Here is a 26,279-nt window from a genome sequence, read left to right as displayed (position 1 = left end):
CTACCCAACCAAATAAACACTTTTCACACCAAAGCTTCAAGAAAAAAATTTTGGTTATAAGAGGGGTTTGTTCAGCAGTGTATTGTGGTAGAAAGAGCACAGCAGGAAATCTTATTTTCCATCATTCATAACTCCTTTCTTAAAAATTATTTCTCTGGGCATGTATGTTCTTAAGTTGGTATACTTGCTCTTCAGAAGTTGGAATAAGGAACATACCTGTGCCTTTGAGGAAGTATACTCAAATCTTGGTAGTTATTCTGTTGGTTGAATGATAGTCCTGGAGACATGTTTCTGTAGTCCAGCATATAACAACCCTGGCCTGTGCTGTTTCTTGTAGCTTATGTTGCAGAGTTCAGGGATCTGCCAGGGGACTCTGAATGACTAACAATGAAAAAAAAATCATCGGGTTACATCGTGGTACAGATTAAATTCCATTATGAAGAGCTCAGGACATGAAAATGCTTTTGTTATTCTGAAATTACTCTAAAAGTTATGCTATTGCTAGACAACAGATTTGGAAAGGTCCTTAGAGAGTGTGAATCTCTTTCATTTTTACAGTTGAGAAAACATAAGGCCCCCCAAAAAAGAAGTAACCTCTCTAACTACAAAAGTAAAACTTAAATTACCTGCTAGCCAGTTGAGTATTTTTCTGTACTCTGTTACCTCTAGCAAGATCACAGTTGCCTCTAGGTTCTGGCATCAGAAATGACATCATGATCATCCAGCCTTCCTCAAGGAACTTGAAAGAAACAAAGGCTAGGTGATTATATTTTAACATTCTTCTCAAGTAATGTATACATACTTTTAAAAGAAAGTCAAATCGTAATACATAGACTCAAAGTGAAAGAAATATTTAATCCTTGAAACTGGGTTGCTAAAAAGAGAAAGGAATATAAAGAAATTAGACATAACGCCTAAAATTTAAAAGTCAAGAAATAGTGTAAGCTGCTTATTAAGAATTATAGAGGAAATCCATCTTTAGTTTTGTCATGTGAAAAGCAGGGCTAGTAATAGTGCCTAAATAAAGGACTGTCATAGTGGTTAAATGAAGTAATCCATGTAAAGTGCTTAGAATAGTATTTGATTCTGAAGAAATATTCAATAAATGTTACCTATTATTGTTAATACATTAACATTTCTTCAACAAGTAAGGTAAGTACATGTTCTAAGTGCTCTGAAGGAAATATACAAAGGTTAAGAGGGTGACAACTTAGGGCAGGGAGAAGACCCCTTTGGTTGGGATGATTAGCTAAGGCCTCTCTGAGAAAGTGAGGTGAGAACAGGAGCTAGCTGTGTAACGAGTGAGGAGAAGAACATTGCAGGCCAAGGGAGTAGTATGTACAAAGGTCCTGAATTTAGAAAGAGACTGGCATGCTTTAGGAAATGAAAGAAGACTAGGACACATACCACAATTTGGGCTTCCTTCACTAGAGTATTTGTTCTCCAAGGGCAGCACAGCATCTGACTTCTTCCCTCACACCTGTTATGGTGCTGGGCTCAGAGCTGGCATTTATTAGATGTTTGAGAAAACATTTAAGTGTCTATTGTGTGCTTAATCACTGTCAGTGCTTTGTGGGTGAAGACCTGATCTTTCTTTCCCTTCCCTTCAGACAAGAAAGCTAGGACTAGTGAGCTGCATATGGTAACTTTTTTTTTTTTAAGGACATTTGAAAAACCTAATGCACAGTTGTAAAGTATTTCAGATATCATAGAATATCATAAATTTTATATTTTGACTCAGATCAGTGAGTTTCATGGAATAAAAAATTTACATTAAAAAATTAAGTTAACCATTTTATATATCTTTTTTTAAACCATTTTATATATCTGTTTTAACCATGAAATTCACATTTTCTTGGGGGATGGGATGGATTAAATGCTACCTGGGATGGTCCTGGTTTTATGCCTGTTGCGCTTGTGTTCAATCCTATTTCACAGTTGTCTCCTTTCACTCTAAATGTGTCATTGTTTGGACAAAGAATTTTATGTTCACCCTAGTTATTAGCCATTTTGTTGTCCTGCTAGTGCACTCAAATCTTGTCTTCCATTAACTTGTATTTTATTCTGTATTTAGCTAGCTTAAATATAGCTCAAGGCAGACAATTTGCCTCAGCTGTGTTCTGTAGGATATTGCATCTAGTATTTTATAATTTATGTGGACTCTTGTACTAAATCAAGGGATTGACAACATGGAATGTTTGCTTTGATTTGGTACAAAACACCTGGACTTTGTTTCAGAAATTCTTGATTTCTAAAATGTTTCTACCAAAATGCACATATTATAGCAAAAAAAATATTTATTCAAAGTCATCTGAATTCTTACGAACAGTGCCTTCTGTAATAAACTTTAAATTAGTGATTACATAGTATATGGATAAAATGACTTATCATTTTTAGAATTTACTGTTAAATATGATAAAACTTTGGACAGTTAGATTCCTTTCCCTCTCTTCTCCTGAAACAAATATTCATTGAGCACCTCCTATGTGCCTGGCACATATGTGGTAGAAATATAATCATGAGCAAGAACTAACATGATCTTTGCCCTGTGGAACCTGTTGTCAAATGTAGTCTTTCCTGACTTTTTTTCCCTGAGTCAACAGACAAATCAGGACTGGAGTGGTTACCCTGTGCTGTTTTGGAAGAGGCGCAGGTGGGGAGTAGGGGAACTGGCCCAGAGGAAGAGAGTATCAGATGGCCTGCACAGACTTGTAGAACTTTGACGTTCCACTACCCTTTTCTATTTGTGGTTGTCTCAAATATTTTTGGTTTGAATATAGGGGGTATGTATGTATGTGTTGGTTGTTCTGTTTTATTTCGTTTTTGAGAATAAGGAATGGAAATTTATTCTCAGTAAGTGCAGGTTTCAATTGAGGTGCTTAGTTCATGAGGTCTTGTTGATTTTCCCCTCTAGGAGATGCAACTAAAACCTTCCTGGTCTAAAAGGTTAGAAACTATTAAGGTATGCAAAGTATAAGTACTTTGCACTGGCTTGCTGGGTAAAATAATTGTGTAAACTGAAATTGTATTGAAAGTGGAAAGCTTTGAGAGGTTGACTAGCATTTGTGTGAAGAAAAGGCTCTCCCTCTACACAAAAAAGTGTATTTAGTAGTTACAGAATTCATGCATTCTGGTGGTAAATCTCTAGCAACTACTTCTTTCTCAAACTAGGTAAAACTTAATATCAGCCTTTAATATATGCTTCCAAAGTCCATGTTGGTTGAATGTGATAAGGTAGAACCAAACACCTATTTGGGAAAATTAAGGGGGTGGTGGTAACTGAGAGGCAGTATCAAACGGAGCAGTAGGTTAAACATTTTTTTGACTGCCCACAAAGACAGCTGAAGTTCCTGCCCTATAACAACATTCCCTCCTCCTAAGCAAAACTCATTACTCAATCTTGCGCACGCAATGGTGGCTCATCTTTTCTTTTTCCTGTTTCATTTAAAAAGAAAATGATAGTCCCAGTCCCTTAAATTAATTTCACATTTAATCCTGCAGATTGTTTTAGCATTTAGAAGAACTAGAAAGACCTGGGTTAAAATTCTGGTTTTGTCACCTGCTCTATGTAAGCTTGATCAAATTACCTAACTTCTCTGAGCTTCAGTTTCTTCATTGGTTAAAATTGAGATAATAATGGTATTCATTTTATAGGTTTGTTGTAATGACATAACTTGAGTAAAGTCGTTGTATCAGGCACTTAATAAACACAGAATCAGTGGCTATTTTTATTCTCTCCGAAGTTTGTTAGCTTAGGAAACTGGGAGTGATAATAATGGTGAATCCTAATCAGAGGAAAAGTAATTCAGTTTTAGATACATTAGAGTTTGCAGTGATACAGGTAGCCAGAAGAGTTGTTATATCATTTGGAAACAAGACTATATGAAATAGTCTGAAATTAGCAAAATTTTTAAAAATGCAAGTAAATTATTAAAACTTCGAGGGCTTAGCAGTTGAGTCTTAAAGCTACATGAGGTTGTCTTAATTCCACATAACTAATTTACTTTACTAGATTTTTGTTAACATTCTCCAAAATTTTAAATGCAGAATCTGTCATTTGTATGACTATTGGCATAATTAGTAGAGGTAATGACATTACCAGTGATGGCTAGTTGTGGGGAAAAAAAACAACAACAAAACAAACCAGGACTTGGAATTAAACCTGGGTTAGGTGATTCTGTTTCTTCATTCTTATTTCACAAAGTTGTGATCATCTAAGGGACAAGTAAATGTAAGATACATTATCTGTATGGAAATACTTTTACTAAAATATCATTTTATCAGAATAAAAAACCCTTGATTGGTTCTAGGTTGATGGTATGAATCAAACATACCATTCTTTATAATAGCAGAAGGTTAACAACGTCCTAGATCATATCTTTAAAGAAATATGGGTATAGGTAAAGGGGAACCCATGTGCATCCTGGCACATATTTAATAATGATGATAGGGGACTTCCCTGGTGGTGCAGTGGTTAAGAATCTGCCTGCCAATGCAGGGGACACAGGTTCGAGCCCTGGCCCGGGAAGATCCCACATGCCGTGGAGCAATGAAGCCCGTGCACCATAACTACTGAGCCTGCGCTCTAGAGCCCGCGAGCCACAACTACTGAACGCACGTGCCACAACTACTGAAGCCCACCACCTAGAGCCTGTGCTCTGCAACAGGAGAGAAGCCACTGCAATGAGAAGCCTGCACACCGCAACCAAGAGTAGCCCCTGCTTGCCACAACTAGAGAAAGCTCGGGTGTAGCAATGAAGATCCAATGCAGCCAAAAATTAATTAATTAATTTTTAAAAAAAGAAAATAAATAATGATATTTTTATTAAGACCAAGTACTATAGGATATTAAAAATGGATTCTTATACCTGATCTTGATACTTATTAAATCTGACTAGTGTGTGGATATTATTAGAGTGTTTGTCCACTAGCTTAGATTATAAATAATCCCTGTTCTAGCTCATTTTAAACAATGTAGTATGAGTGATGCCAAAAAACAGGCTAGAACATTTTCTTCTCTCCAAGATCTTAGATTTTGTAAACAAGGCTCTGCTCCTGGAACTAATGTAGGTCATCATAACCCCAAATCTTTTGAAAGATGAGAATCCCAATTAAGTCTCTTAGGTACATTTTAATATTTTAAATTTAAGAAGTGTTTTAGCTCTTAAAAACACAGTATGTTTGGATTGTTGTTTGGCCACTTGGCTTATTGGTACCCTGTCATAATAAATACAAATCACTGGATAATCATTTCAGCAATAATGATCACTAGGAATCTCCATGTGAGTGGAAATTAATATAGCTTTTTATGGCTTAATTTATCCCAGTAGTGACCTGACAGCATAATTTTTGAATAAAAACTCTGATTTAATTAGAAAAACCATAAATTTCCCTAATTCCCCAAACTGTAAAATTTAGTTTTGTTTAGTCTTTCTTGCAAATAAGTTAGTGAGCTGTGAAACGTGTCGTCAAAGTGACATCATTTAACGAACTTAAAAAATATCAGTGTCGGGCTTCCCTGGTGGCGCAGTGGTTGAGAGTCCGCCTGCCGATGCAGGGGACACGGGTTCGTGCCCCGGTCCGGGAAGATCCCACATGCCGCGGAGCGGCTGGGCCCGTGAGCCATGGCCGCTGGGCCTGCACGTCCGGAGCCTGTGCTCCGCAGCGGGAGAGGCCACAACAGTGAGAGGCCCGCGTACGGCAAAAAAAAAAAAAAAAAAAAAATCAGTGTCATAAAAATCTTTCTTTGGTAGTCAAGATTTAAATTTTATCCCCACTGTTATTAATATGGGATACTACTGATGTATTGCCCTTTATTTGTTGGTATGTGTATGTGTGTATGCATGTACATTTGCTCTTTAGTAACATCTTATGGAACTGATGTTTGCAAAAGAAAAGAGGACACTTAAATTGCTTGAGAGCAAGTATTGGACTACATGGTTCATAACTCTTAGAGAAATTATTACTCCCACTTTACAGATGAAGAAAGAGACTGAGGTAGGTTAAATAATTTGATAGCACAGCTTGTTAAGTGGAAAGAACTTGAACCCTAGACTGTCTGGCTCTTCTCCATTATGTCTTGCTGCTTTAAGGGATTTTTTCAGTAATTACACTGGATTTTGTGCAAACATGTTTACTGTGCCAACCCGTAGAAGACTGACCACCAGGGATGACAATATCCTATTTGTGTAGCATTTTGCTGTTTTCAAAATAATTGTTTCTTGTCCTATTTGATCCTTGCAACATACCAATATTGCAGGCAAAAAAAAAAAAGAAAAGAAAAGGAAAAAAAAAAGATTCCTGACTTAGACGTGAGCAATTTCAGAGAAGTGCTTAAGATCACAAAGCTCATTAGTGGTAGAGTTCAGACTAGAGCCCAGATCTGTGGTTCCTGGTTCAATGTTCATTTGTATAATACTCCCTTTATACTTTCTCTGAATCAGGTATGTGTTCTGTGACCATAAAGTAGTGAAGTTTTACAGATTGAATCTTTTATTGTGCCTTCACTATTGCTACAGCCTGGCTCCCTGTTTAGTAGTCAAATCCTGTTTTTCTGTATTATAAGTAGTGTATCAATGACAGTTCTGAGGTGTAATGGGGCTGTAGTGGTGGTTATTGAATGAGTAATAAGTGGAAAATGTTAACTTGAGATTTCTGTATTTAAACTTTATTCTTACGTGATGCCGTATTTATCTTATGGAAATGTAATTATGAAAGGAATTGTTAGGAGCACACATATTAGATTTAGGAAGACCTACTTCCTGGCTTTGCCCACTTAGTTCTGCTTACTTGGGCAGGTTACAAGCCGGTTTCCTTATCTCTCAGGATAGTTAACTACCATAGAGTCAGAAGAGATGGGCATGTAAAGAAATTAGCCCCATGCCTGGCCCGTGGGCCTACATATATAGCAGCTATATAATCTTTACCTTTGAAGGGTTATTTTTTACTTCTAGAAGGATATCTTTTTGTTTAAAAACTGTCCAAGCTAGCATGGTTATATCTAAGGTATTTTAAAAGTAGATAGTTTCCAATTATTTCTGCTAACAGAGGACACAAATGATCTGAAACAGTTGATAATTCAAATTTTTCCATTTTATATTTGGAATATGTACGTTAGAAAACTCTTATGGAAGATCTGCTTTCCTATTTATTTCCTACATTAGTATAATATAAATAATTTATATTTCTTGAACTGGTCTATGGAGAGTACAGTTATGACCACGCTGGGCAAAAAGGGGCTTTTTCATGGTTAAGTGTTGAGAATTGAGAACCTGAGACTAGCACTTAGTATAGCATTTTATATTATTCAGATTCTTTTTTTTTTTTTTTTTTTTTTTGGCTGTGCTAGGTCTTTGTTGCTGTGTGCAGGCTTTCTCTAGTTGTGGCGAGCGGGGGCTACTCTTTATTGCGGTGGCTTCTCGTTCTGGAGCACAGGATCTAGGCGCGCAGGCCTCAGCAGTTGTGGCTTGCAGGCTCTAGAGTGCAGGCTCCGTAGTTGTCGCGCACGGGCTTCGTTGCTCCGCGACATGTGGGATCCTCCCGGAGCAGGGCTTGAACCCGTGTACCCTGCCTTGGCAGGCAAATTCTTAACCACTGCGCCTCCAGGGAAGTCCTATTCAGATTCTTAACTTGTAGACTGTTGAGATTATTTATAGCTTTGTGTACCAAGATGGCCCAGGAAAAAAAGCAAGCATTCTTCAGAGTTATATAAAGTGCCATTTTGAAATTTATTTACCATTTAGAAAACTGGTAGCAGAGGAGGCATTTCACTAAATAAATCTCTTGGTTGGATTTTACTTTTTAAGGTGGCATGTCTCTTGGAGTTCATTTTATTCACTTATAATTACATATTTCTGATTAAAGTTAATATTTTTTCAATAAGTTCTCTTTGTAAATGTTAATCAGTAGTTTTAGATTATAGAAACAGGCTATCATTAGACTTTAATTAAAAAGTTTAAGAATTCTAACTGAAAGGAAGTATTCTAAAACAGTTTAGAGATTATATGTTCTTTTTTTCAAAGATATAGGAAGAAGTTAATTCTGTTTTTGTTTTTGTTTTTTTGTTTTTGCGGTATGTGGGCCTCTCACTGTTGTGGCCTCTCCCGTTGCGGAGCACAGGCTACGGACGCGCAGGCTCAGCAGCCATGGCTCACGGGCCCAGCCGCTCCGCGGCATGTGGTATCTTCCCGGACCGGGGCACGAACCCGTGTCCCCTGCATCGGCAGGCGGACTCTCAACCACTGCGCCACCAGGGAAGCCCAGAAGTTAATTTTGAATTATAAAGTTATTCATCCAAAAATTTTAAAAAATTTATTTCCTTTGACTTCTAGTTGTATGACTTGAGTAAATAAACATTTAGAGCTGATTTTCTTATTTGAACAATGCCGATAATGATACTTGTATTTACCTCCCAAGGTTATGAAATCAAATAAAATAGTATGTGGAATATAAATCAGGCATGGTGTTAGGTAAGCAATAATGTAGACAGATGTAGTACCTCCCTTTAAAGCACTTACAGTGTAGTGGAGGAGAATGTCCAACCAGTCTTTTTGCAAATAATTATTTAACGTTCTGTGAGCTAAGTACTAAGAAAAAAGTACAGGGAGCCTGAGACTAGTCTTGGCTCACAGAAAGCTGCCCTGGGGAAGAGAAATTTAATGGAGACTTATCAATGGAAGGGGTTGTGGGAGACAAGTCCTAGCAAAAGAAGAATAGTATTTGCAAAGACCCTAAGTTTTGAAGAGACTTAGTAACCAAAAAAGCAGTCTGGCTGGCAAAGAGCACCTTTTAACCTTCACAATAATCCTGTGAGTTAACTCCATTTTATAGATTAAAAAACTGAAGCTCAGAGTGGTTAAGTAATTTGTATAGTGTCTTACTGTTTGTAAATGGCAGATTAATATTTTGAACCCAGGTTGGTCAGCCTGACTCCAGCGTCCTTGTTCTCTCTACTATGCCATTCTTTCTCCGAGTCACTTAGCTCAGCGGTTATTGTGCTCCTAAACACATCTTCTCTCTTGTTATTTCTCAGAGGGCTTAGCAGCTCTCCCTCTGGCTAATTGTGGAGGCAAGGATCAGGTTCTTTCCTTACACTAAGGTAATAATAAGATTTAACTCTTACAGGTTATATCTCTTGTTTGTTTACTGTAGAACTCCAGAGATCCTAAAAGCTTTTTCAAGGGTAGGAATTTTGTAGATTCTGGGGCTGATATGAAACTGCAGTGTTGTTTGTAGCCTCTCATTTAAAAATAGCCTCATGGTGCTCATGGGGTGCTTTAGTAGTGCCAGCATTTCCATCAGCCTCTCTGCCCTACCCACAAGACACTCCACATAAACAAAGATCTGAGTAATAAACAGCATGCTTCTGCTGTTGCCTCTGCCTACTCTCACAAACCCCTCCTGTATAGAAATCCTAATGCCACCACTAATAATGCATTTTATTGGAAGAATGCAAATTAAAAGGGTTCCATTGCTTTAAAAATTTGAAAAACACTATCCTAGCTTGTGTGAAGTTCAAGGGAAATATTTCCTAAATGAGGAATTTTTCCGATTCTTCATATCTGTTTATCTCCTACTACACTTGCATTGACTCCCCCAAACATCTTCGTAAATTGGGGATGGATTTTTGTTTTTGTTGTTAAAGCTTGTGGAGATAGTGTAGATTGGTACATTGAAGCCCAGTATTTGAAACCTAGGGGTAAAAAAATTCCTATGCCTTCCTGTCTCCAGATACTTTTATGATAGAGAAAATAAATTAATCCAGGCTCAGTGTCGTTGTTTTATATTTTATGTCATTGTCGTTTATGTAAGAAGAGATATTATTAATGCAGATACCTAGTTAAATCTTTTATTGTTGTCAGAGTTTATTAAGCAATTATTTTTTCCTTTTAAAATCTTTTTCTAAGCAATCTGTTAACCTCAATTTTTCTTGCCCTCTTAAAAGGCACTGCATAAATTTGAGGGAGGACTATTTTTAGGCCCTGTCTCATTTTAACTATCTAACTGGTCCTGCGTGATTTTCTTGGAATTTGTGAACTTTGTTGTAAAGTAATTCATAGTTCTAGGAAGATGGAGGTTGATGCTTTATCCTAATTGTCGAAAATTTTTGTATTCTTTGTTTTCAGAGGGTTTCACTTGGTAGAGCCTGATTTACTTGAAATGCGAAGTAATAAATTGATTCCCTCCACTACCCCTCTTTGTCCTCAGTTTTATGTGAAACACTGAAGTAAATGTTTGCCCTATGAATTTCTCTCCTTTTTAAAAGCACCCAGAGATGCACATTTTAGGGACTCATGCTAGAATACTTTGTCATTATCGTTCTCCTGATCTTTCCTTTCACGTTGCCTAAACACAGCTGAGTTGGTAAGAGGAGCAAAGACAACAAGATACCGCTGCCAAGCAGACAGGAAGCTGTAGTGGACCTAGCGAGCAGGGGCGGCAGAGCGTATCCTCCATCCAATCAGCTGTGAGTGCTGTTGCTATGTGAGCTCTTACTCTGCTGCCTTTGTGAAAAACCTTACACAGAGGGAAGCGGAATCAGCACCCACTGCTGAACATTTGTTTTAACCACTGCAGACATCTGGATCCCTCAGTTACTGACTGTATAGCTATTGACAGCCAGAAGGCAACTTATTTTACACAAGGATTCCAGTATGGTTTTCAGTGGAAACAAAGGGCTTCACAGAGAAGGTGTGTAATGAAGTGTTTTCAACGGCTTTATTTTTAAGCTTCCAATTTTCTGTAGCTGTTTACAGTTGTAGTGTTTGATTTGCGTGGATTTTTAATAAATAGGTCCAGGAAAATGATCTCAGGTTGAAAAACATTGAACTTAGGGAATTTTCTTTAGCTTCATATAGCCTGTTTTCTTTGAACAGCATTGCTTAAAAGATTTTTAAAATGCTGATCTGAACAATGAGTAGGGAGAAAAGAAACCAAAATACAATATGCTTACTTTAATGGGGAAAAAATATGATAAAAATGAGAAAACTGGGACGAGAATGAGGTTTAGACAGAAGTATTAACTGTACTTGGGGGTAGGAGGTGTTTTTAAAATAAAAGCTATTAAGGAGAATGTATTTAATATAAGTTACGTATTTTTAACTGAAATTCATTGTTTCTGAATTTGACAGAGATTGTCAGAATTTAGCTTAGTGAGAATTTTGACATACTTTTGACATGGTGTCTTTCTATAAAGGATTTGTGAAGATGCTACCTCAAATTGTATAACCTCTTAATTATTTGATCTGTTGGCTAGTACTTCTCAGTTCAGATAAAGGATAGTAGTAAAATCCAACAGCAAAGGTAGTGGCATGTTCTATTAAATGTCCATATAGAAAACTGAAAAAATAAAGGATTTTGAAGACAAACCAGAAATGTTTAAGATAATATTTTAAAATTAAAGTAAACCTTAATTAAATATAATAATTCCATATCTGACTTAGTTAATACTGCAAATATAGTACAGTCTTATTAAATTGAACCTAATTCAATTTTGTAATAATTGAACAGAATATGGGTTACAGTTTATGAGATCTGGAAAAACCAGTTTATCCAACTAATTATAGGCAAGTTTTAAAATATCTTAGATATAAAGAAAAGTTTTACATAATTTCAAATACTGTGAAATTATATTTTATATAGTTGATTTAGCTAATGATTCTTTTAAATTAATTAAAGCAGAACAGAATACTAATTAGTATATTACCCATTTATGAACAATTTTCTTTTGCTTATCCAGTTTCACCCAGTTGTGTAAGTGGCTCCTTTTTAATTCACTAGGTAACTTATGTCTGAATAAAATTAATATAATATAAATTCCAAGTTAATATTCAAGCTTTATTTTTTATCTCTACAAATGATATATTTTGGAATAGGATTGGTTTTGATATTGTTGTTCTCTTCAAGAAGTGCTTGTCATTAGGAAGGGATAGCATTATTTTATAAGAGAGGAGAGATATATCTTTTCTTGAAAAGAACTCAAAATACATTTCATGCTTTTGCGCCCATTACTGATCATTTTTAAAGATACATATATATTTATAGTAAGTTAAGGATTTCAAATAGGAGGTGAAAATTTACAAAATAAATTGGCCTTAAACGTTAAAAAAGTGTTTTATGTGAGCCTACATGTTGCTAAACTTTAAAAGACTGGCATTTCTTAGTTTTTTCAGTTCGTTACGTGTACCCCCAAACTTGAACTTGGTAGGAGTTACAAAAATTATGGCAAAATAAGGAAAGCTATTATAGTTTTTGGACTTGGTGGCCTTTGCAATATAAAGCACTCATTTGCAGAAGAGGAGCTATGAGAAGGGCAGGGATGGGAGGCAGAGGTATGCTGAGTAGACCCAAGATCATCAAATGTAGCTCTAACCACATGGAAGTCAATCTAGTTTCCATTTTTTTTTAGCTATCACTCTCATCAACTACTATTTTATTTTTTAATATACAACCACAAAAACCAAAATGTTGCTTGTACTGGTTTACTACTCCCTTTTCCTTGGTTTATTTCTTAAGAATTAACAGACTTTCCAAGAGCAGGGTGATTTCATTCATATGCTGCAAAAATAAAGGTACATGATATTGGCAAGAAATTTGGATCTACTGTTGTGTCACACAAAAGCTTTGCCTTGTGTTGCAGGAGGAATAGTCTTGGCAGAATCCCAGATTTTATTCCTGGGCTCAGCCCCTAAAGATGGTTCTTACACGTCTTAACACATCTGAAAGTTCCTCTGGTCAAGGCTAGTGACACTGCTAGCATATTTCAACTCTTTGAATTTATCTGTTATTTGACAATAGAATTTTAATTGTCTTATTCTGTGCCAAATCTTTAAATTAACTATACTTCTTTGTACTTGAAAATAGAAAAATACTTCAGTTCTCAAAAATAGTGATTTCTTTTTTCTCTTAGCCACTTGATACAGTAGCAAATAGAAGTTCTTATATTTATCAGATGCAGTGTGATTACTGTAACAGATTTTATTTTAAATAAAATAATTTTTTTTGTTTATTCTTAAATAACCAGGCAATAATATGAAAATAGTATTTCATTTATAGTTCTTCAAAAAAAATTCTGTAATTTAAAATTTCAGGCTGGGAAGGGGTAACAATCTGAGTATTTCTTTCTCTTTTGGTCTTTTGTGAAAAATCATTCCTACAGCAAGTATTATCCCAAACGTTTGATTCCTACAGGTATGCTCTAAGTGCTCTATGATACAATGTTTCTTTGACTCCTTCTTGCAGAAATTCCATCACTTGTTCATGTTCTGAATCCAAAAAAGATTTGATTATTATAGTCAGCTAGGCAGGGAAGTTTTGTCTTAACAGCACTTTCTTTTTTAATGATTTTTTTTTTTTTACAAAAGTTTATTCTTAAATGTACAATAGGTTTCAAGACAACACTTCATTCTAGCTATAGGTGGCAACAGATGTTATGGCAGGGAATCCAGATGTTTAATCCAGATGTTTAAACAGAAACGGAATTAAGGATCATCATTGCCTCAGGCACAAGGAACAGCTTACTTTTTTTTTTTTGATAAGTAGACATATTTGATAATATATGGTAGCAAATCTAGATTCTCATTTCTTACCCCTGCCCCCCACCCCATAGATTGTTGTTGCTGCTGCTGTGTGCACATGTGTATGTGTGTGTGTGTTGTTCATTAACCTGCCTGGACACAATACGTGGAGTCTAGAAACAGCTTACTTTTTACCAGATTTCTTAATTCCACCTGTGCCCAGGGGGCCTTTCCTCGGCCTTTACTTTTAGCTCCTCGAGTTTCTTTTGCTCCTCCTTCAGTTTCTGCTTGAATGCCTTATCTTCCTCATCCATCTCCTTGGTTTGCATCTTGGGCTGCTTCAGGGGCTTCTTCTTGCCACTTTCGTGGCCCGACGTGGCGCCTGCCGCCCCTTCCCCAGACCCTGCCACCAGATGCCTCTTAACAGCATTTTATCAAGCATTTTCATGTTGCAACAGTGTTATTGCATAAACTATATTGCTTTTGCAAGAGCATAGTAAATCTTTTTTTTTTAAATCTTCAGATGCCGTTGTATCTAAAATCAAAGACCCAAGTTTTAAAAAACATAGTCGTTTACTGTACTGCTTGAATCTGATTATATAATCCTTTGTGGTGAGGCTGAGTTATAAGTGGTAGTATGATGACTGTTACTTGAGAAACTGGAAATGTTGCCTTGTTGCTCACTGGTCTCTATTTTACTCATTTAAAGACTTCTGAACATCAAAGGATTTGAATTATAAGGTTTATGATAAGCACAGGGACATTAAAATTATAAATTACAGGAAGTAGTCAAGATAGGGTAGAAAAAATAGCCGGGCCCTAAGGGTCATACATAGTTGGGCCTCAGATTTTGCTGTAGGCATCTTGTCATCCAGAATATGAAAGGGGAACTCCGCCAGTTATTTACAATCATTGTTATTTATATAATTTTTTTTTCTAAATATTAACCATTCTCTTTTCTTTAAAATTATTCTACATTTTTAAATTCTGAGCATTTTAAGTATAGTTTTTTATATTTTTCCCTCTAAATTTCACATATGCAGATATACTTTTATGCAGATGTCTCAATTTACTTTATGACCCAGAAAGTTGTGGAAGTTTGGGGATTTGGGCAGAAGAAAGGGCAAGGCTGATAGGGAAGTATGCGACTAAACCGCTGAAGAAAGATAATAGTCAATAATGGCAAGGAAATAATGAGTAAATGGGAAGATAAATGAAGAAGAGAAGGCAGAAAAAAATTTGTTTGATGTAGTGTTATTTTTGGTGTGCGTGTGTGTGTGTGTGCACACCTGTGTGTGCATACAAGTGCCCACAAGTGCTGGGCTGACTGACTAGAGTTGGTAAATCCACTGGGGATTTGTTTACCGGGAAGTAACTCATTTCTAACTTTTCTTTTGAATTCCTCAACTAGGATTGGGCTAAGGGTGACCTTGTATTTACCACTCATTGATGACAAGGGACAAGCCAGCTGTCTGGAAGCCAGAAATTAAATATTGTCACATACGTGATGAATGTAACAGTTTTGAAATGTAAGAACTTACAGAATAAAAATCTGGTGGTGTAGGGCTAAAATTTGAAAACTCAAACTTCTAAGCCAAAATGTTCAGAAAATGCTCTTTTGTCATTTTAATAAGTACACAAAATTTCAGATTCTTTTCAGCTGAGCACAGTATTTTCATTGCTTTGGGTGGTGATAATTTTAAGTTATTTTGGGAGAGAGGGTTAATCTGGGTTCCCATCCTGGTTTTCATATTTTCATCAAATGCTAAGATTTTGTGATTCTTATGTAAACTATTGTTTTTTTATAAATTTATTTATTTTATTTATTTATTTTTGGCTCTGTTGGGTTTTTGTTGCTGCACACGGGCTTTCTCTAGTTGCAGCGAGCGGGGGCTACTCTTTGTTGCGGTGCGCAAGCTTCTCATTGCGGTGGCTTCTCTTGTTGCGGAGAAACGGCTGTAGGTGCGCAACACAGGCTCTTAGTTGCTCCGCGGCATGTGGGATCTTCCCGGACCAGGGCTCGAACCCGTGTCCCCTGCATTAGCAGGCGGATTCTTAACCACTGCGCCACCAGGGAAGCCAACACAAACATATTTAGTCTTCCAATTTGCTGAAGATAAAGTTTAGCTTACTGAGGATTAGAGAACAAGCAAATGTAAAGAAAAGACAGTCTCTTGCAAGTGTACTCCATTTTTTCACTGTCAATGCATTCAGTGGTACTGCCCAAGTGGCTTCTGCATTGGGTCCAGAGACTATTTCACATCTAACAAAAAGGGTAGGAGAACCTTTTTAGAAATAAGTATCCTGATTTTACCTGATTGCATTGCATTGGTATATTTGTTTACCTTAAATCATTTTTTTCTGAAAAATGTCCACACAGAAAAAGAAAAAAAAGATTGCTCTATGTCATTGTTTCTCATTTAGGGTACTAACCCTTTTGAGAATCTGCTGAAAAGTATCAACCCTCTTGCTAGGAAAAAAAATGCATCTGTGTATATACATACATAATTTTGTGGAAAATATCCAGAGGTTCATAAATTCTCTTAAGTTAAGAAATCTTGTTAAACATAATTTGCCTTTAGTCAGAGAATAAAGGCATTAATTTTAGAGAACTGAGGTTTAAAACAAACTGGATAAGAACTTCAGGATATGTATACGAGCAAAGTGTTAAGTAGTGAACATGGGATGCTGTTTTGTAACTTCTGAGGAGGGGGAAAATGTTCTATCATGTACTCTGTACATTAATACTCTTGCAAATGGATTTGTCCTAGGGAGTACCCCATATTCCTGCGCTGACTCCTATATTCTGGATGGGCTTCTGATAAAGAACCTAGTACAAAAGGACCAGGCCTGGAATGTAATATCTAGGTCCCCAGCACCTACATATCATCTCTGAGTTGCAGACTGAGATAAGAGGAGACCTAGAAGACACCTCCTATGGCCTTAGGCTTTTACCTGGATGCTCTTCCAGAAATAGCTCTGCCCTAGAGATGACAGGTCCACTGCAACAGATGTTACCTAATTCCATCTTTGTTCAAGAGAACTGAGCAGAACTGATCTTAGTGTGTATGTGCAAGTTTTCAACTCTTAACTAAAAACAACTCTCTATCCACTTTTTATTTGTGCTGGAGTTTTAGGGTTCACACATACCAACACACAGTCAGTGGAAAATATGAATGTTAAGAGTACTTAAAAGTAGGAATCATGCATGTGGTAGAGGGAAGGAGGTTGAAAGGACAGGATGTATTTTTGGGGACCAGCCTATGTTGTAACCATATTCCCACGAGATAAAAATGTAAGAAAGACTAAATTAGGTTAAGCTTGAGAGTAATTTTGGAAAGTTATGTGCCAGTTATCTGGGATTAGGAAAGCTGGAACAAAACAAAACAGAACTAGAATAGTGGATTGTTGCTTTTTTAGCACAGGGTCATCTTTTGAGTGTATAGCTAAATCTAGAACTTGTGGTTTTGAGAGACAGGACTTTGTTTCCTTTTTTTTAAAAAAAATAAATTTATTTATTTTATTTTTGGCTGCGTTGGGTCTTCGTTGCTGCATGTGGGCTTTTCTCTGGTTGCAGCGAGCAGGGGCTACTCTTCGTTGCAGTGTGCAGGCTTCTCATTGTGGTGGCTTCTGTAGTTGTGCAGCACGGGCTCTAGGCACACGGGCTTCATAGTTGTGGCACACAGGCTCAGTAGTTGTGGCACACTAGCTTAGTTGCTCAGTGGCATGTGGGATCTTCCTGGATCAGGTCTCGAACCCATGACCCCCTGCCTTGGCAGGCAGATTCCTAACCACTGCGCCACCAGGGAAGCCCAGGACTTTGTTTCCTTTTGTGGCAGTATTTTCTCAGCTTTTTTGTCCCATGGTTCTTTCTGCATGTGGTATGGAGTGATAACACCCTATATGGGAATATAGGAATATTCCTACAAAAGTGGAAAGGACAATATTTTCTACTTGAGGATTTTCAGGCCCTGAAAAAGTGGTGAATTAGGCTTAATGGTTTACACAGAGCACAGAGAAATTAAAAAATAGGGTCAGTGCAAGTAAAAAGGAAATGAATAAAATCTGTGTAGCTCTAAGTTTGTGCCTGTGCATCTATGATACGTGGCTAAAAGCACAGTTCTGGCAGCCTGAACTTAAGGAGGCAAAACAAAAGAACACCTCAGTAACACTGACTAGGTCTAATTCTTTCTTTCTTTTTTTATTTTTTGGCCGTGCCACACAGCATGCGGGATCTTAGTTCCCCCACCAGGGATCGAACCTGTGCCCCCTGCAATAGAAGAGCCGAGCCCTAACCACTGGAACACCAAGAAATTCCCTAATTCTTTCATTTTAAATATCAGGCCTTCTGGGAGCTTTTTCTGATATCTGAGATTGAGTTCCCACCTAAGCATTCTAGTAACACCTTTATTATCTATCAGGCATCACCCTGAATTAGACTATCTGAATGTGCTCCATAAGACTGTCCTCTACTTGAAGGCATTCTCCCATTGCCTTCTGGAGAAGAGCTGGATTTCACTTGAATTTTTTGACATGCAGATACCTCTTTTTTCCACTCTTACCTTATAGCCAGTCTTTAAATTACTTAAAATACAGTTTTCTTTCTAGAGCTTAAGTTGCCCTCAACTCATCACATAAGCAATCAATAGGTTGGTATGATGAATTCTCTGTTATCCCTTAAAAGACTGTTGAGGCCTAGAAATTCCAATAACCAATATGGAAATTAGAACTCAGAAAGTACTCTCTCTTTTTTATTTTATTTTATTATTATTATTTTTTGTGTGTGGTACGTGGGCCCGTCACTGCTGTGGCCTCTCCCGTCGTGGAGCACAGGCTCCGGACATGCAAGCTCAGCGGCCATGGCTTACGGGCCCAGCCTCTCCGCGGCACGCGGGTTCCTCCCAGATCGGGGCACGAACCTGCATCCCCCACATGGGCAGGTGGACTCCCAACCACTGTGCCACCAGGGAAGCCCCTCTCTTTTTTATTTTTTAAAATGAAAATGTTTTTGTCCTGGGCTAGAGATGTGGTGATTACCTAATGCAATTTCTTTATTTTAAAAACAAATATTTCCTTGTCCCGTTTAAGAAAATTATATAGATAAGGGCATTAAAAAAAAAACTCACAAAAACTATTTCAGTGCAAAATGTCAAATCCAAGAGAAGAATAAAATGATAATTATCTGGAAAGGGTAACAGCAAGCCTTTATCACTTTAACCAGAAATAAGCTGAAATAGGCAGAAAACAAAATATGATGGAACATTAACCATTCAGTATTTCAACAAGTGTTTGAGAGCTTCTTCATGCTAAGTGCTGTGCTGGGTAACTGTAAGAGAGTTGGTCCTTGTTCTCATGTAGCTTAGTGGGTTAGAGAAGAGAGGCAAATAGTGATTTATTTTTATCTGTGCTAAGTTTTAGGAAGGAAAAGCATAAGGTACAGTGAGCTCTTCTCCTAAAAACAATAAAACATCATGGGAAGGTATAATAGGACCAGATGAGCTGAGATAAGACCTAGGGAAGAATTGTGTATTTAAGCTGAACTAGAGCTCATTGCATTATTTCATACCCTGTTCTTTTTTTTTTTTTAAACGTCTTTACTGGAGTATAATTGCTTTGCAGTAGTGTGTTAGTTTCTGCTTTATAACAAAGTGAATCAGCCATACATATACATATATCCTCATATCTCCTCTCTCTTGCGTCTCCCTCCCACCCTTCCTATCCCACCCCTCTAGGTGGTCAAAAAGCACCGAGCTGATCTTGCTGTGCTATTCGGCTGCTTCCCACTAGCTATCTGTTTTACATTTGGTAGTATTTATAAGTCCATGCCACTCTTTCACTTTGTCCCAGCTTACCCTTCCCCCTCTGCATGTCCTCAAGTCCATTCTCTCCATCTGCATCTTTATTGCTGTCCTGCCCCTACGTTCTTCAGAACCATTTTTTTTTTTTAGATTCCATCTATATGAGTTAGCATATGGTATTTGTTTTCCTCTTTCTGACTTACTTCACTCTGTATGACAGACTCTGGGTCCATCCACCTCAGTACAAATAACTCAATTTCGTTTCTTTTTATGGCTGAGTAATATTCTATTGTATATATGTGCCACATCTTCTTTAGCCATTCATCTCTCGATGGACACTTAGGTTGCTTCCGTGTCCTGGCTATTGTAAATAGAGCTGCAATGAACATTGTGGTACATGACTCTTTTTGAATTATGGTTTTCTCAGGGTATATGCTCAGTAGTGGGATTGCCGGATCATATCATACCCTGTTCTTTTAATCTGTAGAACTTTGATCAAGTGGTAAAGTTAAATTTTTAACTTCATGAGAGTAGAGATTGTTAGAAAATGTAATTTTAAAAACCCATGCACAAGTGTAACAAACAAATCTAATTTTGAATGAACTTAATAGCAAATTCTTTATGAAGAAAATTTTTAAACTCTTCCAAAGAATATTTTAGAAGGCTTGTATAAATGGTGAGATTTGAACCTTTAAAATGCAGTTTTAAAAAAGTTAGTTGAGGTCTTCCCTGGTGGCACAGTGGTTGAGGGTCCGCCTGCTGATGCAGGGGACGCGGGTTCGTGCCCCGGTCTGGGAAGATCCCACATGCCGCAGAGCAGCTGGGCCCATGAGACATGGCTGCTGAGCCTGTGTGTCTGGAGCCTGTGCTCCGCAAAAAAAAAAAAAAGTTAGTTGAAGTGATTTTTGAGTCACTAGCTGTAATTTTTGGGACTCATTGGTAAATTAGTGGGGTATCAAGAATGGAAAAGCAGTAAGAGTATTAGGAGAGTTGGAGCACAAAGGATGAATCACCTCCTTACCACAAAGTTTTTCCATGGTGTGGCTTTAAGAATACTGGAATAGTTGGAGAGAATGATTAAAACAACCGAGGTGGGGCTATGAGGCTTGCCAGGAGGGGAGTGCTGGAAACAAGAAAATTATAGTGATTCAGTGGAATACGGAGGGGTGGGATATCTTGAGGTGGCTCTGGGAGAGAATAAGATCAGGTGAGCCAGACCATTGGATGCATAAAGGGCATTAATGACAGATAGCGTCCTTATTTTACCTCGTCTCTCATTGCTTCTCTTTATGCAACCAACGCTTTGGCCAAACTGGGAATGGTGAGGGATCAGATATGGGAGATTGTTAATAGAAGCAGTCAGACTTTACTTATTGGAGGCGGGAGAAAGGGAGGAGGCATAGATAATTCTAAGATTTTGAGTCACAGAAAGCAAAAACAGCTGTAGTTGGGACAAGTTTTGTACTCTGACCAGCACCCCCATGATTATTTTTAGTTTGTGGTAGGCTAGATGTACCAGGATCAGTCTGTGCTTGTGGACAAAGTGGTACTGACAGTAAATGGGATGATAGTATTTTATAACTCCAAAAATTGGCACATGTAGAATCAGATATTATTTAAATTGGAAGGGGCCATCTAGTTTCACATTCCTTCATTTTACAAGTGAGTTTGTGTTTAACTGACCTTTCCCAAAGTCTTGGAACCAGTTCATGACAAAGCTGAAATTAGAATCCAGATCTTCTGACTTCTAGTATAGCATTTTCATACTTTTTGCAAGTTATTATAAAATTTTTTTCATTTGTCCTCTGTTTTATTGAGAGATCTGTCAATTTCAAGATCTGTTACAAGTATAAATGTTAGTGTTAAGATTTATTTAGCTATCAAAATTTAGGTAAAAGATCTAAGTTAAATATGGAATTAAAGCATGTTGGCAAGTTTATCTTCTAAACAGATGATTTTAAAATAATATAACAATAAATAATTGCTTGATGATAATAGCTATGCTCGACTGACGATAGTTCTAATTGTGTGTATACTGGCTGAACTAAAACCAGTTTAATCTGGTTCTAGGAAATATCCTGTACTTGGCTGATTGAAGTTGACGATAATGACCACAGAGTTATCCAATAAAACGTTAATTAAAAGCATTACATTAGCATTAAATCCCCCTGCTTGATCATTATCTTTATCAAAGGATACTGTCTTTGGCAGAGTTACCCATTTTAAAGGGGAAATAGAGCAATATGAAACTGCCTTTGAGGAAAAAAATTAGAGAGAAAAAAGTATTGTTTCTTTTCTTACCAACCTTGTATATAGCAAGGTGATATCTTTACAATAGCCATTTACAGCTAAACTGCAACTTCCATTCAAAATAATTGATCTCCCCACATTTGCACAGAGGTTAATGAATGAATCCACTTGAACAAACAAATGGTTAAAAGGGTGGCATTGTCTCCCTGCTTCAACCAGTTGGATCACTGAAGGAACCAGTGGGTATTCTTTCTTGGTGCTATTACATCATCTCATTTTCTTTTTGGCAAGCTATCTTTCTCATTGACTTCTGGTCCATTGCCCCCTTTTTTTTAGAATTGGCAGTTTTCCACTTTTGTGGAACATGGTCTCTACCCTCCCTATCATTGCTCCTTCAAATGATAGACAAGCTTCTCAGGCTGATTGAAGTGGGAGCAGTAGAGAGAGAAAGAGGAAGAACCCCCAGAGAACTGTAGTTGGGCTCTTGGTTATTATTCACACAGGGCCTAAAGTCCAGTAGTTTTCAGGGTAGTAGTAGTTGGTTCCCAAAGACTGGTCCTCAGACCTGTGCTAGTCTAACATAAGCTTTTCATTTGTCCATGGCAAAGATGGCAGCCTTTCTCAAGAGAGACTCCTTTTTCTGGATCATGACTGTTAAATTTTTGTTATTTCTTTTATGAAATGATGGTGAAAGTAAAAAGATAGATAGATAGTACTGTTTTTCTTTCTAATTTTGCTTTTAAGAAGTAAAGTATTTAAAAATCTTCAGAAGCTTTAGAGAGCTTATTTTAGCAAACTTTAGCAAACTTATTATAGTTTTTTATATTGTCATTGTTTCAGATCATCTTTATATCAGTTTATACATTATTGAAAAAAGTCTTAAATATAATATTGTATGTATTGCTGTTTAACTTAATGGATTTTGAGTGCATTTTTCTAAATAATATAATTATTTTAATGGCTGTTGGATATTCCATCATGTTGACATAACATCACTCAAACCATTTTTCATAGATAATTAAAAAAATTATTTTTAACTTTACTATTATAGTAGATAAAACATGGATTTTTAACATGGTTTTAATTGGTATTTCTTTGCTAGAGAGAGTAAACATTCCTCTCTATGTGTTTACTCTTTTTATTTCACCTTATGTGAATTCTTTCTCTTTTCAACTTTTGAAATAGTAAGTTTAATTAAAATAGCATATAGAATAATATAATATAAATAGGAACACTTTGTCAACCATATAGTATAGAAATATTTTCCCTTTTTTATAAATTTATTTTATTTATTAATTTTTGGCTGCATTGGGTCTTCGTTGCTATGCACGGGCTTTCTCTGGTTGCGGCGAGTGGGGGCTACTCTTTGTTGCGGTGCGCAGGCTTCTCATTGCGGTGGCTTCTCTTGTTGCAGAGCACGCACTCTAGGTGCATGGGCTTCAGTAGTTGTGGCACGCAGGCTCAGTAGTTGTGGCACGCAGGCTCAGTAGTTGTGACTTGCGGGCTTAGTTGCTCCATGGCATGTGGGATCTTCCCGGACCAGGGCTCGAACCCGTGTCCCCTGCGTTGGCAGGTGGATTCTTAACCACTGCACCACCAGGGAAGTCCCCTTCTACCTTTTACCTTTAAGAAATATAAAAAGAAATATATAAAATTTAGATTTAAAACATTTTAATCTGCCAATATTTTCCTTTGTGTGTATTTTTCTCTTGCCAAGCTGAGAAAGGTCTCATTATTCCACAGGTCAAATAAATACATATTGAATATTCTGCTAGTTTTCCCCGTTAAAATTTAGATGTGATTCTTTTTACTTGTGAGGTATTTATTTTGATGTATGATCTAAAGTGCTATTTCTCAAAGTATGATTCAGAGATCACCTGCATCAGAGGCATAGAGCTTTCTTATTAAACATGCAGACCTCCTGAGTCAGAATCTCTGGGAGTAGGACCTGGGAATATACATTTTCTGCAAGCTCCTAAGATGATACTTGTATTAGGATCCTATTTCTGCTGTAAGAAATTGCCACAACTTTATGGCTTAAAACAACATACATTCATGGTCTCACAGTTCTGGGGTCAGAAGTTTACAATGGGTCCAGAGGGCTGTCTTCCTCCTTCTGGAGGCTTTAGGGGAAAGTCTGTCTCTTTGACTTTTATAGCTTTCTAGACGCCTCCTATTTTCCTTGGCTCATGGCCCCTTCACCAGTCTTCAGAGGTAGCAATGTAGCATCATCTTTCACCTCTACCTCCTGCCTCTTTTTTATAAGGATTTGTGATTATGTTGGGCGTACCAGGATAATCCAGGGACCCCTCCCCCACCATCTCAAGATTAACTTAATCACATCCTCAAAGTTCCTTTTCAATGTAAAGTTACATATACACAGGTTCCAGAGATTGGGACATGGACATTTTTTGGGGGGTCATTACTCTGTCTACCATAATATTTAGAAAAATTAAAATTTGAGAAACACTGGTGTATGGTAGATACTCAATATTTTTCCCTTAATCACTGTATATATATTTGAACTGTTATTAAATAATATTGTTGTGTCTTGGAAAGTTTATATAAGATAGAGGTCTTAAAGTTTTATATATAATTAGTCATCTTAGGAGTTCTCTATTTCAGTAGTCTTTTAAAAAATATCTAGCAAAGTAAAAAGTTGGTAATGCTCTAGTTTTTATGGTAGGTATTTCTTATCTGTGATTTTAAAATCCTTTAAAGGCATGTATCTTTATTTGATTCTCACTGCCCCCTCCCCCAGTTTTGAAAAATTTGATTAAAAATTACAGTAATAGTACATGGTGTTTGAAAAAAAATTCAAACAAACAAAAAGTGTATAAGCAAATAGGGAAAACTCCTTACCTCTTCCTATGCCTACTTTCCCAGGGATAAACAGTATCTATAGTTTTGTGCTTGTATCTTTACTCTTTCTCCTGTCCTCATGTAAGTATATATAATATTAGATGTCTTAAAACTCTCGCAGGCTCAGCGGCCATGGCTCACGGGCCCAATCGCTCCACAGCATGTGGGATCTTCCCAGACCAGGGCACGAACCCATGTCCCCTGCATCGGCAGGCGGACTCTCAACCACTGCGCCACCAGGGAAGCCCTTAAAACTCTTTTTAAACAAAAATAGGATCATACTCTCTCTATATAATTGACACACAGCACTGTATAAGTTTAAGGTGTACAGCATAATAATTTGACTTACCTGCATCATGAAATGATTATCACAATAACTTTAGTGAACATCCATCATCTCAAAATTAAAGAACAGGGAAAAAAACCTTTTTTTGTGTGATGAGAACTCTTAGGATCTACTGTCTTAACAACTTTCATATGTAACATACAGCAGTGTTCATTATATTTATCATGTTGTACATTACATCCCTAGTACTTATTTATCTTATAACTGGAAGTTTGTACCTTTTGACCACCTTCTTCCAATTCCCCCTTCACCCACCCCTTGTCTCTGGTAACCACAATGATCTCTTTTTCTATGAGTGCATTAGTTTTTTGTTTTTGAAGTACAGTTGACATCCAACACTATATTAGTTCCTGTTGCACCAGCATAGTGATTTGGTATTTATACATTTCAAAATAATCACCATGATAAGTGTAGCTATGATATGTCACCATACCAAAGATATTACATAGTTACTGGCTATATTCCCCACACTGTACATTTCATACCCATGACCTATTTCTTTTCTCCCCCCACCCCCTTCCACTTTGGCAACCAACCCCCTTCCACTCTGGCAATTTGTTCTCTATATCTATGACCCTGTTTTGTTACGTTCGCTCATTTGTTTTGTATTTTAGATTCCATATGTAACAGAGATCATACAGTATTTGTCTTTCTCTGTCTGATTTATTTCATTTAGCATGATACCCTCTAGGTCCATCCATGTTGTTGCAATGGCAACATTTCATTCTTTTTTGTGAGTAATATTGCATTGTATATATAAACCATAGCTTCTTTATCCATTCATCTGGGCACTTGGGTTGCTTCCATATCTAGCCTATTGTAAATAATGCTGCAGTGAACATAGGGGTGCGTATATCTTTTCCAATTAGTGTGTTTGTTTTCTTTGGATAAATACTCAGGAGTGGAGTTGTTGGATCCTATGGTAGTTCTATTTTTAGTTTTCTGAGGAACCTCCATACTGTTTTTCATAGTGGCTGCAGCAATTTACATTCCCACCAACAGTGCCCGAGGGTCCCCTTTTCTCCATATCCTCACCAACACTTGTTATTTGTTGTCTTTTTGATAATAGCCATTCTGACAGGTGTGCCAAGTATGACTTTTTGCCAACTTCAGAATAATACCTGAGAGAGAGAAAGAGATCTTAAAGATTTTATGAAAAGTTGAAAGCCTCCTCCTTATATAATGGAACTGAGATTTGAATCCATTCAGTCTTTCTTCCAGGACTCCCCACAACTATTTAAGGGAAAAAAATTTTTGAACCAGCTGACATAAGTTATTTTTTAATTACATTGTAGAAAACTGAACTCAGTATAATTTTCTTATAGACCTCATACAACTATAAAACCAAAATGATTTTTAAAACCTAAATGCAGGCCATCATCAAAAAGTCTACAAACAATAAATGCTGGAGAGGATGTGGAGAAAAGGGAATCTCCCTACACTGTTGTTGGGAATGTAGATTGGTACAACCACTATGGAGAACAGTATGGAGGTTCCTTAAAAAACTTA

The 26,279-nt window shown here is 37.0% G+C and overlaps 1 protein-coding gene and 1 pseudogene across 11 annotated transcripts in view; one reads left to right on the top strand and one right to left on the bottom strand.

Moving 5' to 3' along the window:
* Positions 1–26,279, top strand: part of ATOSA (atos homolog A) — an 87,282-nt gene that overhangs the window by 14,941 nt on the left and 46,062 nt on the right. For 4 of the 11 annotated variants that reach the window (XM_067747440.1, XM_067747431.1, XM_067747421.1 and 1 more), the window contains exon 1: positions 10,526–10,689. The exons of 4 other annotated variants lie outside the window; for them this stretch is intronic. In XM_067747440.1, coding sequence (XP_067603541.1) covers positions 10,653–10,689 — 37 coding nt within the window. In that variant the 5' untranslated portion in view covers positions 10,526–10,652. Of the gene's footprint in view, positions 1–10,521; positions 10,690–26,279 lie in introns of those variants that run through there. 3 more of the 11 variants (XR_010945697.1, XM_067747494.1, XM_067747411.1) reach the window with 3 other exon arrangements.
* Positions 13,699–24,779, bottom strand: LOC137206991 (translation machinery-associated protein 7-like; annotated as a pseudogene).

Source organism: Pseudorca crassidens, chromosome 1 (assembly GCF_039906515.1).
Source record: "Pseudorca crassidens isolate mPseCra1 chromosome 1, mPseCra1.hap1, whole genome shotgun sequence".
Lineage (NCBI taxonomy): Eukaryota > Metazoa > Chordata > Mammalia > Artiodactyla > Delphinidae > Pseudorca > Pseudorca crassidens.
This window is presented reverse-complemented; position numbering and strand designations above follow the sequence as displayed.